Raw genomic sequence first — 15,321 nt, 5'->3', positions numbered from 1 at the left:
AGCCCACATGTCCTAAAAACCTGCTCTTCTGCTCTTGCTCACCCTGTCTCTGTTCTATTCACCCTCTCATTTTCTCTAGGTTATCTGCCATCTGCTGAGAAATCAGCAAACATTACTGCCCTGCATAAAAACAGATGCAAAAACAGATCCCTGCAACTACAGACCCTAACAGCATTATCCCAATCATCAGCAAGGTTATGGAATCCATCATCGCTTCAGACATCAAATCCTTTCTCTTCTCCAATGGCCTGATTTCCGATTATCAATTTGATTTCAGACTCGGTCACTCTACATGAATATGCTGCTTCTGCTCTCCCAAGAATGGATGGAGATCCTCAATGCCGGACATGAAATCAGAGCCATCTCCTTCGACATATCGCATGCTTTTGACATGGTCTGACACCCAGCCCTGCTCACTTAACTCTCTTCCTATGGTATTCAAGGCCATCTCCACTCATGGCTCGCAGACTTCCTCTCCTGTCGCAGTCAACGTGTGGCCCAAAATGGAGTTCTTTCATCCCCTCTTCCTGTCCAGGCTGGAGTTCCTCAAGGTAGCGTTCTGGGCCCTGTTCTTTTTCTGGTTTTCATAAATGATCTCTCGGACTCTCTGGAAAATCCTCTATATCTCTTTGCTGATGACTCCACCCTCTGCCGTACCATCTGTCATCCCTCAGACGAGCAAGCAGCAGCTTCTTCGCTCACTGCAGATCTGGATAAAATCACAAACTGGTCCAACACATGGAACATGTCTTTTAATTCGGACAAATCTCACACTCTCACTATGTCTCTCCGAAAGAACTGTTTAGTAACCCCCCCCCATCCACTTTCTCAACAATACACTGGAAGAAGTCCTTTCTTTCAAGCTTCTGGGTCTCACGATCTGCCATGATCTTTCCTGGGAAAGCCACATTTCAAACCTCGCCTTCAAAGCCAGTCGCCGACTGGGAATCCTCCGTCGTGCAAAATGCTTCCTCGGCCCACCTGAGCTCCTGACCACTCACAAAGCTTTTTCCGCAGCCTGATGGAGTACTGCTCTCCCCTCTGGGCTGGTGCTCCTGCCTCCCACCTTTCTCGGATTCACGCTGTGGAAACCAAGGCATTTCGGATCATTGGTATCTCCCGCATTGAGGCTGAGTTCTTGGGCCTCTTACTCTCTCACCGCAGGCAGGTCGGTGGTATTTCTGTCTTCTACCGTCTCCTCTCCAGTCTTGCCCCCCTGCTCTCTCTGTGATTTGTCCCCACCACATTTCCGCAGGGTGCTCAAGGTCCACCAACAACCCCCTTCTGGTAAAACTACCAAAATCATGAATCACTGCTCACCGTCACTCTTTCATTTCTCTTTTTTCCCACCTTTGGAATAAACTCCCTCAATCTATTCAATCCCATTCTTCACTCCAGTCCTTCAAAACAGCTGTTCACCACTAACTCTTATCACCCCTCATCCAAATCCTTGATCTTTTCTACCCCCGTTAATCCACGCCAAGCCCACCTCTTTAAAATTCCCTGCCTTCCTTCCTGAAAGTCCCTGTAATGTACATCTTCTATTCCCCATGTTCCCCGCCCCATCCCTCTCCCTTCCACAGATCTCCTAATGTCTCTTTTCTCCACTGTTTTGTCCTTCCCACTCCTGCCCCTCTTGTCTCATGCCCCCCTTGCTGTGCATTGTGTGTAAGCTCTCATACGAGCCTCGACAAGGTATACAAAAAAAAATGGACTTTAAGGGTTGAGATAATATTTCCGAGTTATGTGAGTATCAAATCCAGAACACGACAATATCAATTCTCTATAAATAACTCACAACATCAATACTAAAGAGGTGAGAGTTGAGAATTTTGGATTGGAGACCCTGAAGGACTCCGTCGAGTCCAATGTAATTGACTATGAAATATAATAATTAAATTTACACCCACTATAAAATTATTCTTCCTGAGAAGTATGAAAAAAGATAACTATAGAACTTTCACGACTAGGTGCTTTGTTGATTAATCTCAAATATGGAATCAAACACATTACATGAAGGAATACTACATTTCTACAGCACGACACCTTATAATAGAAAAGAAGGAAGAAAGGCCAAGGGCTGGGGTTGTTGGATCATTTTGGGGGAAAAGACCATGACACACATTACTCTGAACAACACAACACTTTGTCTGTGGCCAAATGCACAGAAGAGAAAAAGCAAACATGTTGAGAAGTACAAGGTGGTGAAAGCAAGATATGGAGAATTTAAATATTTCGCAGGCTAGCCTGTTTCATTAATAATAATCACTGGATATCTAGGATCACAAAGCGATCACCAAGGGGATGCATCTCCCAACACTCGCGATCCAATGATGGTCACTTTTTTTTTTGGACCACCAAATGACCTTGACCTTCAACATTTTGGGATAGAGTGTAGATTAAGAAATTGTGTCCCCATCTACAATCTATCCATTAAACTCAACAACATGAAAATCTATGGAAAATTATTCAAGCTGTGATAAAAAAGTGTTTTTTGTTAATTCGGTCACAATCTGAAGAAAGTCGGCCAAGGACACAAATGAACTGTCAGATGCACAACTTCAGCGCAGGTACACTATTATGATTCAAGGACATATTGGAAGGCCAAGCGGTCTTTGAGATCCTGCATTAGCAAAATTGAGCGATTAAAAAAAAAAACACTTTTTCTTTTTTTCATGCTGGCATTCGACCTTGACCTTTAACTCAGAGAGGTACGATGTAAATTAAGCATAAATGTCCCTTGCTCGAGGCTATCTCGAGAGGGCATTTAGTTCTGATCAGATAAACCTTCGTAGAGTTATGGTGAAAAAAAAAGTTAAAAGGTCTATAATTGGGTCATGACCTTAAAATTAGGTCAAGATCGAAAACAATGTCAATTCCACAAACTTTTGATTCCAATTACTAAGGCAAAATTTAATTCCGAAAGTCCCAGCCGGATCTGAGATGTGGCTCGGACATTGGCAAAAAAACAAAAGAAAACCCAAAATGGTGGTCGAGTACTCCTGGTGGGGGGGGGGGGGGGGTCGAAGAAACTCTGGAGTACAATTAAAAATTGGGGACCCCAGTTGTAGAAACAAGCCCTGCAACAACTAGTCCTTCCCTTATCCTACAAGGGGAGGCTGAATGAAACACCTTGTTTGTATCCTCAATTCAGGGCAATGCAAACCGAGTGTTGTTGCCTGGTCTTAATAAAATGGTTAATATGTATACGCATTGTTTTCTTTACGAGTGCTAAAAAATATCTTCAGCAATCCAGAAACTCAACTGAATTTTTGGATTTCCTTCCATAATGAACTTCAACCCAGGAGAAGCCAATTTGGTGCATCACCTAATTGTTGTTTGTCCGTACTCTATCCTATCCTTTTAAAATGGTGAGCATCGAGCAAAGAAGCAGCACAGACTATTTTAAAGTATTTGGTACGACACGACCGGGGTTCAAGCCCTTGACTTTCCTGACCAAGAGCGGAGGCTCTAATTATTACGCCACCGACCGAGTCTCGTCTCATTCTCCTTACCCTGTGTTCCTGCTTGTGGGGCACTGCTCAGCTCTTTTGCCAAGCCGTTCGCCTTTGGACTGGCTCCAAGCGCAGGTGCGGCAGCACGGGGTGGTCTCTTCCCTGGTACCTTGACAGTGGTTCGAAGGAGGTCTATCTCTTTGCCATGTACATTTTGCATGTAGTCCTGGAAAGGAAAACAACAAGACAAATGTTGAGGTATTCACAAAATGCAAGCAGGTGTCTCATGTTCATTCAGACAACCGATGGTCACCCTGTTGTCTTCAATTACCCCATGTCATCTCGAGGTCGTGGAGTCGGCAGAATATTATTCCAGCCAATACTCAAAACGAAGTTATTTGTTTCCACTATGCAATTTCACATAGAGTTAACATAAAAGTAAATCAAAAAGTGCATCACCAACCCAATGGCTTTCAGATTATTACAATGGATAAAAAGAATAAATGAGGCCTATAATTATAAAGATTATGGGACATCAAGGAATCACTGTACTCTTGAAAAAGTCATCAGCTGTGGTGTGCATAGCGTCGATGGCTGTAGTCTGCATCCTTTATCCATCTGCTCATGCATTGTTCATTACTGGATATTAAATACCCCACTGTGATGGCCAGTCTCAAAAAACAAATGTTCCACCAAACATTCTAGAGGCTATATTGTTTGACAGAAGCTCATGTTTCCTTTCCTTCAAGGCAAAGTGATTAGAACAATGTAGAAAGTAACCTCAACATGCACAAAGATGTCAAGGTGTCTTCCAGAGTGAAAACACTCCGTGAAAAACTGTGTGCGTGTGTGTGTGTGTGTGTGTGTGTGTGTGTGTGTGTGTGTGTGCAGAACTCTACAATTTCACCTCTTACCTCCACCACTGAAGGTGCATGGATGGAGGTAATGTTATCACCCCTGTTTATCTGTCTGTTTGTCTGTGAGCAAGAGATCTAGAAAAGTTGTGGACGGATTGGGACGAAACTTGGTCTTCAGCGATTGATTGTCTTTCACGAATTGTGCACCGATTAAGTTGGAGAAATTTATACCCCTCCATACTCAAAACAAATTTTTCACTGCCACCCAATGGTACTTGGTTGCTTTCTTGTTTCTCAAAAATAATGGGACTATTAGAGACATTTATGCATCAAAATCATTCAAAAGAAAAACATCCGTCTTCACAGCGGCGGTCTAAGACTCACAGTGGGGCCGACATTGCACTTTCACATGAAATCAAGGACTTGAGTAAAGAATGGACAAAGAACCACATCAGCGGGAAATGAACCGAAGATCCCTGGATGTCATGCAAAGGCAATACCAAACAGGCCAATTCCAATTAGGTGCCGAGTGCCAAGTTCGGAAAAATCAACAAGTTGCACACACCCACAGCTAATTAAAAAAAAAGTACAACTTTGAATGGAGCAGTCTTAATTCGGGTATCATAAGGTGCAGCATATTAATGATTAAAATAATATTTTGATAGGCTGCAACAAGCAATTCTCATCAATTAGACAAATGCCTTCTACGATGACGAAGGATCACAAACTCGGTCATTTAAAACAATAAACCGCAGTCAAGCATGCCTATACCGGACTCACGGCAATTGGACAAAAATTAACATTCGATGCTAAACACAATGAACAATCACGTTGAGATTTTGATGATACACGCAACTGTACTTTCACAGTGTGTGTGTGTGTGTGTGTGTGTGTGTGTGTGTGTGTGTGTGTGTGTGTGTGTGTGTGTGTGTGTGTGTGTGTGTGTGTGTGTGTGTGTGTGTGTTTGGTGGATGGATGAGGAGGGTAGAATAAGAAAAAAATAAAAGAAAAAAAACCTCGTCAGGAAAGGATTTCACAATTGGACCAACTCCAAGAAAAAGTTCAAAATTACCGGAAGAACCATTCCGTGCCTGAAATCCATCCCGCTAGTTCGCATTAACTTTGGCCAATTCCTTCGTCTTTAGCTTCATTCTGATCACAAAATGAATGCTCCAAAGCCGAACACTTCCGTTAACAGTAATGGACTTGTACAGTCAGTGCTGAGGCTTAATTGCGTGTGACAATGTAATGGCTTTGGACTAGGGAAAATTAGCAAAGATCTCCAAATCTAACCCTTCTGCTCTCCTTCTGCTGATGATGTACCGAGGGCACATACTCAATCACTCGAAACTCTATTAGTGCACATTCGTTCCAATAAAACACAGATAGATTGCGATGTGTTTGTTCTCACTAACCAGCTTTGCTGCAAGTGCAATAGAATAGAATGAAACTGCCAGATACATTCATTAACCCATAGTAGTCACACCAAACTCAATACTGATTATGTAACAAAATATCCTGCTGTTATGACCTTAAAATGCCTCACAAACTGAAGAGGGGTTTTCTTGAATCGTGCGCAGTGAACTCAATTGATTAATTATTGAAAGATTGTATGAGATATAATAGGATCATGCTGTTTGTCTGTCTGTCTGTCTGTCTGTCTGTCTGTCTGTCTGTCTGTCTGTCTGTCTGTCTGTCTGTCACACCATGAAACACGGACACTCTCCTCAGGGAGAAAAAAAAACAAAATTATAAAGTAAAAGTTGCTTCAAATGAATCCAAACCTGCAGGAAAATCATTTTTTTCAATCAGACCAAAAAATTCAATCCGAGCAGTGTATAGGAAACAGATCGCACCCACAATTTTTTTTTCTCTTTCCCGTTAAGAAATATATAACCTCCAAATTTTGAGTTCTTTCAACCAGCGCAATAAAAAAGGGCCTACTTTCTTTTAATATATATATATATATATATATATATATATATATATATATATATATATATACACATACATACATACATATACATACATACATGTATATATATATATATATATATATATATATATATATATATATGTATATATATATATATATATATATATATGTATATATATATATATATATATATATATATATATGTATATATATATATATATATATATATATATATATATATATATATATATATATATATATATACATATATATATACATATATATACATTCATACATATACATATATATATATACATTCATACATATACATATATATATATACATTCATACATATACATATATATATATATATATATATATATATATATATATACATTCATACGTATATATATATATATATATATATATATATATATATATATATATATATATATATATATATATATATATATATATATATATATATATATATTGGTATTTTCAATCACAGGCTTCCACGAGTTGTGCATAATGTTACTTCTTCTTCAATCAAATTCAATGCGAGTACAACCGGGCATAAAAAAAATACACAAAATGCAGGCAAAATGAACAAATGAACCAATGGATATCTTCGATGATTCTTTTTGATAAAAGACACACTGAAGCTGCATAACCCAATGCAGGTCTGAAAATAAAAAAAAAAATATAAAAAAATCTCACCTATTAACCCTTTAGACCATAATCTCATTAAAGCCCCCAAGGAACATGGTTGCCCTATTTACTTGCATTCTTACTGGTATTTAGATGTTATATTTGAACATCTGCTTTCAAACAGAAACCACACATCAAAGGCAATGTCCAGAAGGCCTGGATTTGGGAGGATTTTTTGGAAATAGGATTGAGTTAGGGCATTTGGAGGGCACGTGCAGCCAGCCGGGGCCTGTTTCTGCAACAGTCATATTTCACAGTCATTGATATACCAAAAAAAACCTACAAACTCTTCCTTATATACTTAGCATCAACATACTTATCCCCTTTTAAACATGAGAAAATGACACGTGCAACTTTTAATCCTCTTCTCGGCTTCAAACGGCATACGTGCCGTCCAAAGTTCGAGCCGCCAAAGCAGATTGTCCAATGAGGACACTGGGAAGCAGCAAAGCATTGATACAACATGAAGAATCCAGACAAGCTTGTTTCTAGGAAACATGCCATCGAAATAGTTTCTCTTCTTCAAGTGTTGGCTGCTCACTGTAACGTCGTCAGATCATCATGATCTCGTGAGCTTCGAGTGAGACCAGAAGAATATTTTTTTCCCCATCACATGTGGCAATGCAACTGAAACCTTCAAAGAGACTGCTATTGTTGCGATGTCACAAAATGATGACTTAAAAGAAATAATTAATATCATCAACACAAGCATGTTTTGGGAATCGGACTGGTTTTACAGTTGTTGCTCCATCTGACGCTTCATGCCTTCGTCAGTAAGAAAAGACATTATTCAGCATCAGGTTATAAATCTTGGGAATGCAATCATGACACTTCCTTTAACCAGCCTGTCCTAGAAGTCAGCCATACCACTCTAGGCAGGATTGCTGCAAAATCTATAAACGTCCAAGTCGATAAAGTGTACGTGTTCCATCCCAGGATATCTCTTTGGTCTCTTTGGATGCTCATGTGCAGTAAAGGTGAACCTAATGTGCCTGATCCCATTAGGTCTCAAAAGGTAAGCAGAGGTGAAGTTTGGTTAGCACTTGGATGGGAGACATTCAAGGAAGGCCGGTGAAGTACGCTGAGGGATTGCAGGATAGTTCAGGTGGTTGGACATTTGCTTCTTAGCTGTCTCGGAATAAATGGATTTGTTCTGCTCCGAGGTCGATTTTGACTAAAACTGGGGCAGTGCCGAGAGTGCCTCAGTTGTTTGTTTTTTGTACACATGATCGATGCTTGTTGAAGAGCTGAAACAGAATGGAAGGGAACGAAATGGAAAGGGGGGAAACACCAACAGCAAAGTAGAAGTGACAGCGAGATCAAGAGAAGGGGGAGAAGGGCACAGGTGGGGTGAACAAGTTGCACTCAAGCCGAATGGACCACAGCAAGAAGAGAAAGGAGACAACAGGGATGAAACAGAAAAAGGAACAAACCAACCTACAACCAACAAACAAAAAGGGGTGAAGGGGAGGGGGGAAGAATCACTTTAACTTGGAAAAAGGGAGCATTTAGAAATTGGAACATTTGGAAAAGAAGAGATCATGAGTATGGATGAGGGGTGACCTGACGTAGTAGTGAGAAAAAGCTGTCTTGAAGACCTCAATGGAAGAATGGGAATGAACAGACTGGGGAAGTTGGTTCCACAAGTGAGAAAAAAAAGAGGAACAAATGAGGAGAGGTGAGTGGTGAGCCTGGGTTTTTGGAGTTTAACAAGAAGAGGGTGACTGTTTGCACCCTGCAGAAACCTGGGAGGGACAGAGCCAACAGAGGACAGAGTGTGTAAGGCCAAGAAGGAGGCGGTAAAATACAGAGAGGGCAACAACCTGCGGGTGATGCGAAAGTAACAGGCCCAGACACTCAGTTTCATCGCTGGAGATCCCAATTATTTTGAAGGCTTTCCATGGCAACAAGAGGGACAAGGTGTGAGGCAAGGGCACCTGCCCAAAGGGGGGGGGGGGCAGTACTTCATTGAGCTGAGAATGAAGGCCTTGTAGGTTGACAAAAGTTCAGAATGGCCAAGGAAGGACCTTGCACGATGAAGGATGTCCAGTCAGCAGCTGGCAATGGAGGCCATTTTGGAAATATTGAGAAAGTTCATGGCTGATGGTGAGGCTCAAAAGTTTGAGTGACATCACCTCTTCAAGTGGTTTGTTTCGGATGTAAGTGAAAAGTGATGAAAAAAAAAAGAAAAAAAAAAGATGAGGATTGGTCTCGTTGCACTTGCTTTCCTGTGTACATCTTTTTTGAGCCAATGTTATCATTCAACCTGCTCGGGCTGAGGCTATCACTGCCAGATTAAGCCTGCAAATCCAGCTGATCCGCAGCCTGACAAGAGTTTCAAGCCAAAGCCCTCCACGAGCCCATTGTGCGGAGGATGAGTGCCGGATTAGCTTAGTGCCTCAGCTGGATTATTCCTCGAGCCCTTGAGGCTCCGGTTGAGGTGGTGGGAATCCGGGGTGAAGCACAGGTCAAATCACAGTTTCGGTGAATGCGTTATAATGCTTCCAAGCTTGAAGAAAAATCGATTCGCGATATTCTCGTGTGTGACAACATCAATTCCTTCGTCCTTAAATATCTTTCAGAATTCCTCTCGGTCATATCCTTTGCCATTTTTCATGTTCCTTCCAACTTGGTCCAGAGTTCTTGAGATAATGGATGAGTGATGCTTCAGATCAGATGATGAAGCATCATCAAGAATCAAGTGGCAGCTACTAACAGGATCAGGGACTTCCTCTTTATCTAAGGATGGAGATGCATGAGAAACAGGTGACAGAAATAAACTAGATTTAAGATACAAGTGCAAAAAATAAAAATAAAAAAATAAAGAGAGAGGAGGAGGTAATACAGATGTTTCAAAAGACAGTACTACCCCATCCAGCATGCACTGCATCCTAAACTCAAAATTAAAGTGTCACATGTCACACATCACATGACAATCAAACATACGAATGAGAGTGCAGCAAAAAAAAACCCAAAAAAAAGACAAGCAGAAAGACAACAAGAAAATATTTTTTCAAAATTGATTGGTGGAGAGGGTGGTGGGAAAGGGTGAAGAAAGACAAAAAGAGGTGAATGAGGGCTGGGAAATGATGAGCAGGAATGAGGGGAAACAAGGATAATTGAACACACATGTACTCGCATCACACCACACAGAGTGCACCACTCCACAAACAACATACACAACTACCTGCCTGGCAATCCTATCCTTATGCACACACCTGCTGGGACCCTGTTCACACCTCCCACAATTTACCTCCTTGTGCTTGAGTGCATCCGTTTGTCGCCATCCCATTATTTTTCCCTTCGCTCTATTCTATCAATCACCACACTGTCATTTTGCTCTTCCATGAGCCTCGATGTCCTGTGAATAAGTTTTTATGTGATTCTCTTCCCAAACAATTTTTTTTATTTCCTCACCTTCACGGCAAGCTGGTCCGCAAACAAACAAACAAACAAACAACAACAAAAATAGCAATGAATAACTAAATATATAAATAAATCCCTGTGATTTATTAAACATTCTAATTTTCTATTTCTTTACCTTCAATTATTTCTCCCCTCGTCATACATCTCAAAAGGTCAATTATCCAAGTTTACTCTGTCGATCGTCATCGTTTATTCCCATTAAATTGAGCCACCTTCTTGGCTCGAATACTTCCATGACACTCCCAAATGATCATTCCACACCAACATCATTACGAGCCCTCTGTTTAAATATTTCATCCGAAAGCCAGCCAGCTCGAAACGCTCCTTAGGCCTAAGTCACATTTGCCACGGCGGCCGTGGGGTCTCCAAAATCAACGGCCACTAGCAATTATACGGCGGCCGCAGTATTTCCACGGTCACACAATGTAGCAGTCACATATGTTTTTAATTTTCGGGGAGCAGCACGGCGTATTTAGAAATTGTGGAGACCGAAAACGTGGGGTTGCCATACGGTCTTTGATTTGATGTCGCACGGTGACCTTAAGGGGGCCCTGTGGCGGCCATAGAATTTTCAAGGCAGACGCAAGGTAGCCTCAAGGTGCCTGCAAGGCGACCGCAGGGGGCCCTAAGGCGAACGTGCGGCCAGACGGACGGTAACGAATGGGTTAATTAATTAATTAATTAATTAATTTTTTTCAGCTTGTCGAATTGCTACGGCGAATATAGAATGAAAAAAGTTATAACTCCGCCTTATAATTCTACGGCGACCCCTACGGCCTGTAAAAGATATCCAAACGGCGTAGGGCCACCCTGAGGCCACCGCAGAAACTCTGCGGCCGCCACACGTTTCTGTCAATTCAGAGGGTGTACGGCCGCCGTATCCTCGCCATCGAGCAAATGTGACTTAGGTCTTAGTTACTACACAATCTCTCTTCGTCCGGACGCTGCACAAAGCTGCGGGGTAACATCATTGGCTAAGGGCACAACTGTGCTGCTGATGCAGCGTCCCCTGCTGGTTGGAGCAGGAATTTGCAATTTGTTCAGGGTGCCGGCGATTGCTCGCTGACTTCACGAAGGGCACTGCGGGAACTTTAACGTCCACCAACGAATGCCGGCAGATGGGACACCCAGTTTAACGTCCATCCGAGGGACGGAACATGCATTGATGAATCACCCTACATGTGAAACACCGACCGGCATGACAGTTTATAGCTGGGTCAGGATTCAAAACCAGGCAAGACAACTTAGAGGCAAGTCTGCGTTCCACTCGGCCATCCTATCAGCCCACTTACTCTACAATGAAATCTTTATCATCACACCTGGATCCTTTATATAAAAAGGTGACCAGAACTGAACACAACATTCGATATTTAATCGAATTAAGACGAATACACCTCCAACTTTGCATTATTAGCCTTCGACGAAACCCCTGTCCTACCAATTTATATTCCCTCAACTTGTCACTGCAGAACTCCGATCCGTACAACGTTGACCGCACACTCCAAAATGTGATCATTGAAAACAATCAACCGTTATCTTCACTTCCATGAAAATGAAAGCATCAGAAGTGTGAGGCAGTCCGAGGCACGCTACCACAAGACAATGCAACACATGAAGCAAGAAACCTACATGGAGGCTCGGATGGTACGTGAGGATCCCATTGTCGCACAACGTGACGTATTTCTTCTTCCACTCTTTGTTCAGAGACTTCCCGCTCCGCTTCAGCAGAACCCCCTGGGAGAGGAGTGGAAATAAATCAGGAAAAGAAAGAGAGAGAGAGAGAGAGAGAGAGAGAGAGAGAGAGAGAGAGAGAGAGAGAGAGAGAGAGAGAGAGAGAGAGAGAGAGAGAGAGAGAGAGAGAGAGAGAGAGAGAGAGAGAGAGAAGGTTAGAATGAGAGAAAAATGGGAGGTTAGACAGAGCCCAACAACGTAGGCACTGTGGCATTCCTCAATGTTCACGGCCTTTCAATTCCTCTGTGAAGAAGCACAAATATGACAGCACGTAAGTTAACAACGACATCAGGAGACAGCCAATACGATTGCATCAGGAGGAAATCTACGGTGATCGGTGACGTCGTTAATTTTTGCAAGTTTGTTTTTTAGCACAATTAAAACTTGTGTGAGAATCGGATGTGGCGACGAAACCTTGACCTCGATGCGCATGCTCGAAGGAATGGTGCTTTCGATAACTGTGCAAGAATGTTCAGGAGAACTTGCTTAACAGCTATTGTAAATAACAACCAATAATGGTCACTGCAGGATCAATAAAAGGCACAATTGATGTCAAGCCCCAAAGGAGGATTGCACAAAATTTATTCCTGTGTTTTGAAGCCACCCCCCCCCCCCACCTATGTGCACTGAACCTTCAAATAATCTATCAGTCCTGAAAATTTAGGATTTTAAAGGTCGATGCATCGAATGCGTGCGAGGAAGACAAATCCTAAGTCGTCAACAGCTGTTCTCAGGCCTTTGACGGAATGCCTAATGACACATCATCTCACCCGCTCTTCGAAGATGCGTCCACCTCCCCCCTCCGCTACCTCCCATCCAAGTTGCAAGTTCTACGCCCCTAGAATAAAGCAACCTTTGTCTGGCCCGCAGCTCATTTCCACAGGCATTTCCCAGCCAAGTCATATAGAAATGCAAACCAGGGAGCCTTTGCTCATTGGCCGCCTGATCTTTACGCTCTAATCAAGGACAGGCCCACCTCATGAAAGTCCCATCAATCTGGCCCAAGAGACAAAGACTGCTCTGACACCTTGCCTGCCTCCTCTTGCATTATAACAACATCCGTCAGAGTGCCAGAAGCCAGGAGCTATTATCCTGGCCTTCCACAAATACACTCAGAGATGCCGAGGTAACATACGGCCAACTCGAGAAAAATCCAACCGTGCAACTGTTTCATCGATGCGCTTAGTCTCTAGAATGTCTGTTGAGAGTTGAGCGAAACACGCATACACACACACACACACACACACACACACACACACACACACACACACACACACACACACACACACACACACACACACACACACACACACACACACACACACACACACACACACACACACACACACACAGGCTGTCCCATCACATTAGCTTAATCAATCAATTTCCTTATTTGTGATGCAACAAACTCCTTTCTTCGCAGTAATGTTATCTTACTTAGCAACATCATCATACTTTAAGCACTTACATATCACACTTAAACTATAGACAAATATTTCAGCCAGGATAGAGCACAAAATGGCATGCTTTTAAAAAAAGACACACCACACAAGACAGTTGGCTTTAAATCGTGATCCGAAGGATGACGTGATGCCAGACGCAGCGGCCCCTGCCAGCATTGCATCAAGATGGCATTTTTAATCCGATGCGACTCCACGGGGGAATAAATCTCGGACCAGGCAGTTTGCAGGAGAGCACACCAGCAACTGAGCTATGCTGCCTTCCCTTATGTACGGTAAGATGCTGTTCATAAGTAACGCAACGTTTTTTTTTTTATTATCACAGCTCTCCAAAAAGATGAGAAAGGAGAGGAGATGAGAGGCAGCCAAAAAAAGATTTGCGGAGTGATTATCTATCAGCCCACAAGGCCTCGGTAATGAGCCATTAGAGAGGCGGTTAGGCGCGCACCATTTAGCCATCTCCATTTCCAGCTGTGTGGGATGGCCATTCAGTTTACCCAGCCAGGGGCCTTGATCAGGCTCTGTAAATGCTGTACAGGCAAGAGGACAATGACCCTAATGAGGGTCTGGCCTGGAAAAGGCCCTAGATTCTGTCTTGTTTGCTTCCAGCTGAGCATGCACTACTGTGCACATCACAAAAGCTGTTTTGTGTCATCAAGACCAGAGGAGAGGTGGCGCGTTAAACAAGCTCTAAAATATCAGGAGGAAGAATTGTTGATCAATTCATACCACGGCGGCTTGACACGTGCTTGCTCTTGTCCCAATTTGATGACACGTACATCGTCGCATCAAATTCATATGCTGAGGTTTGAATTGTCTCTTGCAACTGAATTTTCCTTCAAAATTGTGTTTAATTTCAATGATCATTCAGTATCTTGAAATATGAGTTCAAAAAAATCACGCACGCACGCACGCTCGCCCTCTATGAGATCATAAACATTGAAACAATAAAAAAAGCATCACTGCAAGAAGAGCAAAGTGATTGAATCGAGTTACGTTCATACAATTTATTCCATTCACCGGTGCTCGGCAAACAATGCGACCCGCACTTTGTATTGAACCCCTCATATTGAAATAACTTGCAGCATTTGATGCAACTACGTGAATGTATCACAGCATGTACTACAGGAATCCCACAGAACGTTTCATCATGGTTATAATGAGCGCTCTGGGCTGCAGACCTGCTTCGCTTTCCCCTAAGCCAGCTAGTTCTCATGGCTTCAAAGAGCTGGCCTTTTTGTCATGGGCAAAGATGCCATCAGAAGAGATAATCTGACCAATAAACAAACAGCTCCCTTGGGGTTCCCATTTAACGTGCCCGACAGCGACAGGACTCTTTGGCTCAGGCAAGCATCGCGGGGTCAGTGGAGGTCAACGCAGGATTAAGATCGCACTAATAGATCAGGCCATGCAAATGGAAAGGAAAACTGCCCTCATGAAACACTGCTTAGCAAGTTAACCTCTTACCCTCGGCTGATGCAAATTTTTGCCTTCGCTCACAACAGGCACAAGGATCATGACATGTTGGTAAGGGCTAAGGGGCAGGAGATGATGCATCAGCATCACGACGTCAAAGTTTGATAATCATTCTCAATTCCAGATGTTCTATTTTTATTTTCTTTATTATCATTATTTTTGTTTGCTTACCGTCAACACATTGTTGCCAGAATGGCCATAAAATAAACAGTGCACTGGACGTCCTCCAACAAGCCATTCCCTTCATTTACAATGCACTTTACGCCACC

General features: G+C 42.5%; 1 protein-coding gene across 1 annotated transcript in view; it reads right to left on the bottom strand.

Moving 5' to 3' along the window:
* LOC147027508 (uncharacterized) overlaps nt 1-15,321 on the bottom strand; it is a 410,973-nt gene that overhangs the window by 190,545 nt on the left and 205,107 nt on the right. The window contains exons 13-14 of the mRNA XM_085876519.1: nt 12,015-12,119; nt 3,516-3,681 (exon numbers count right to left, since the gene is read on the bottom strand). Of these exons, the coding sequence (XP_085732645.1) occupies nt 3,516-3,681; nt 12,015-12,119 (271 nt within the window). The remainder of the gene's footprint in view (nt 1-3,515; nt 3,682-12,014; nt 12,120-15,321) is intronic.

Source organism: Eptatretus burgeri, chromosome 4 (genome assembly GCF_056783735.1).
Source record: "Eptatretus burgeri isolate ZD-2024b chromosome 4, Ebu_testis_v1, whole genome shotgun sequence".
Lineage (NCBI taxonomy): Eukaryota > Metazoa > Chordata > Myxini > Myxiniformes > Myxinidae > Eptatretus > Eptatretus burgeri.
The sequence above is the reverse complement of the archived record's forward strand: the minus strand, read 5'-3'. Positions and strand labels throughout refer to the sequence as shown.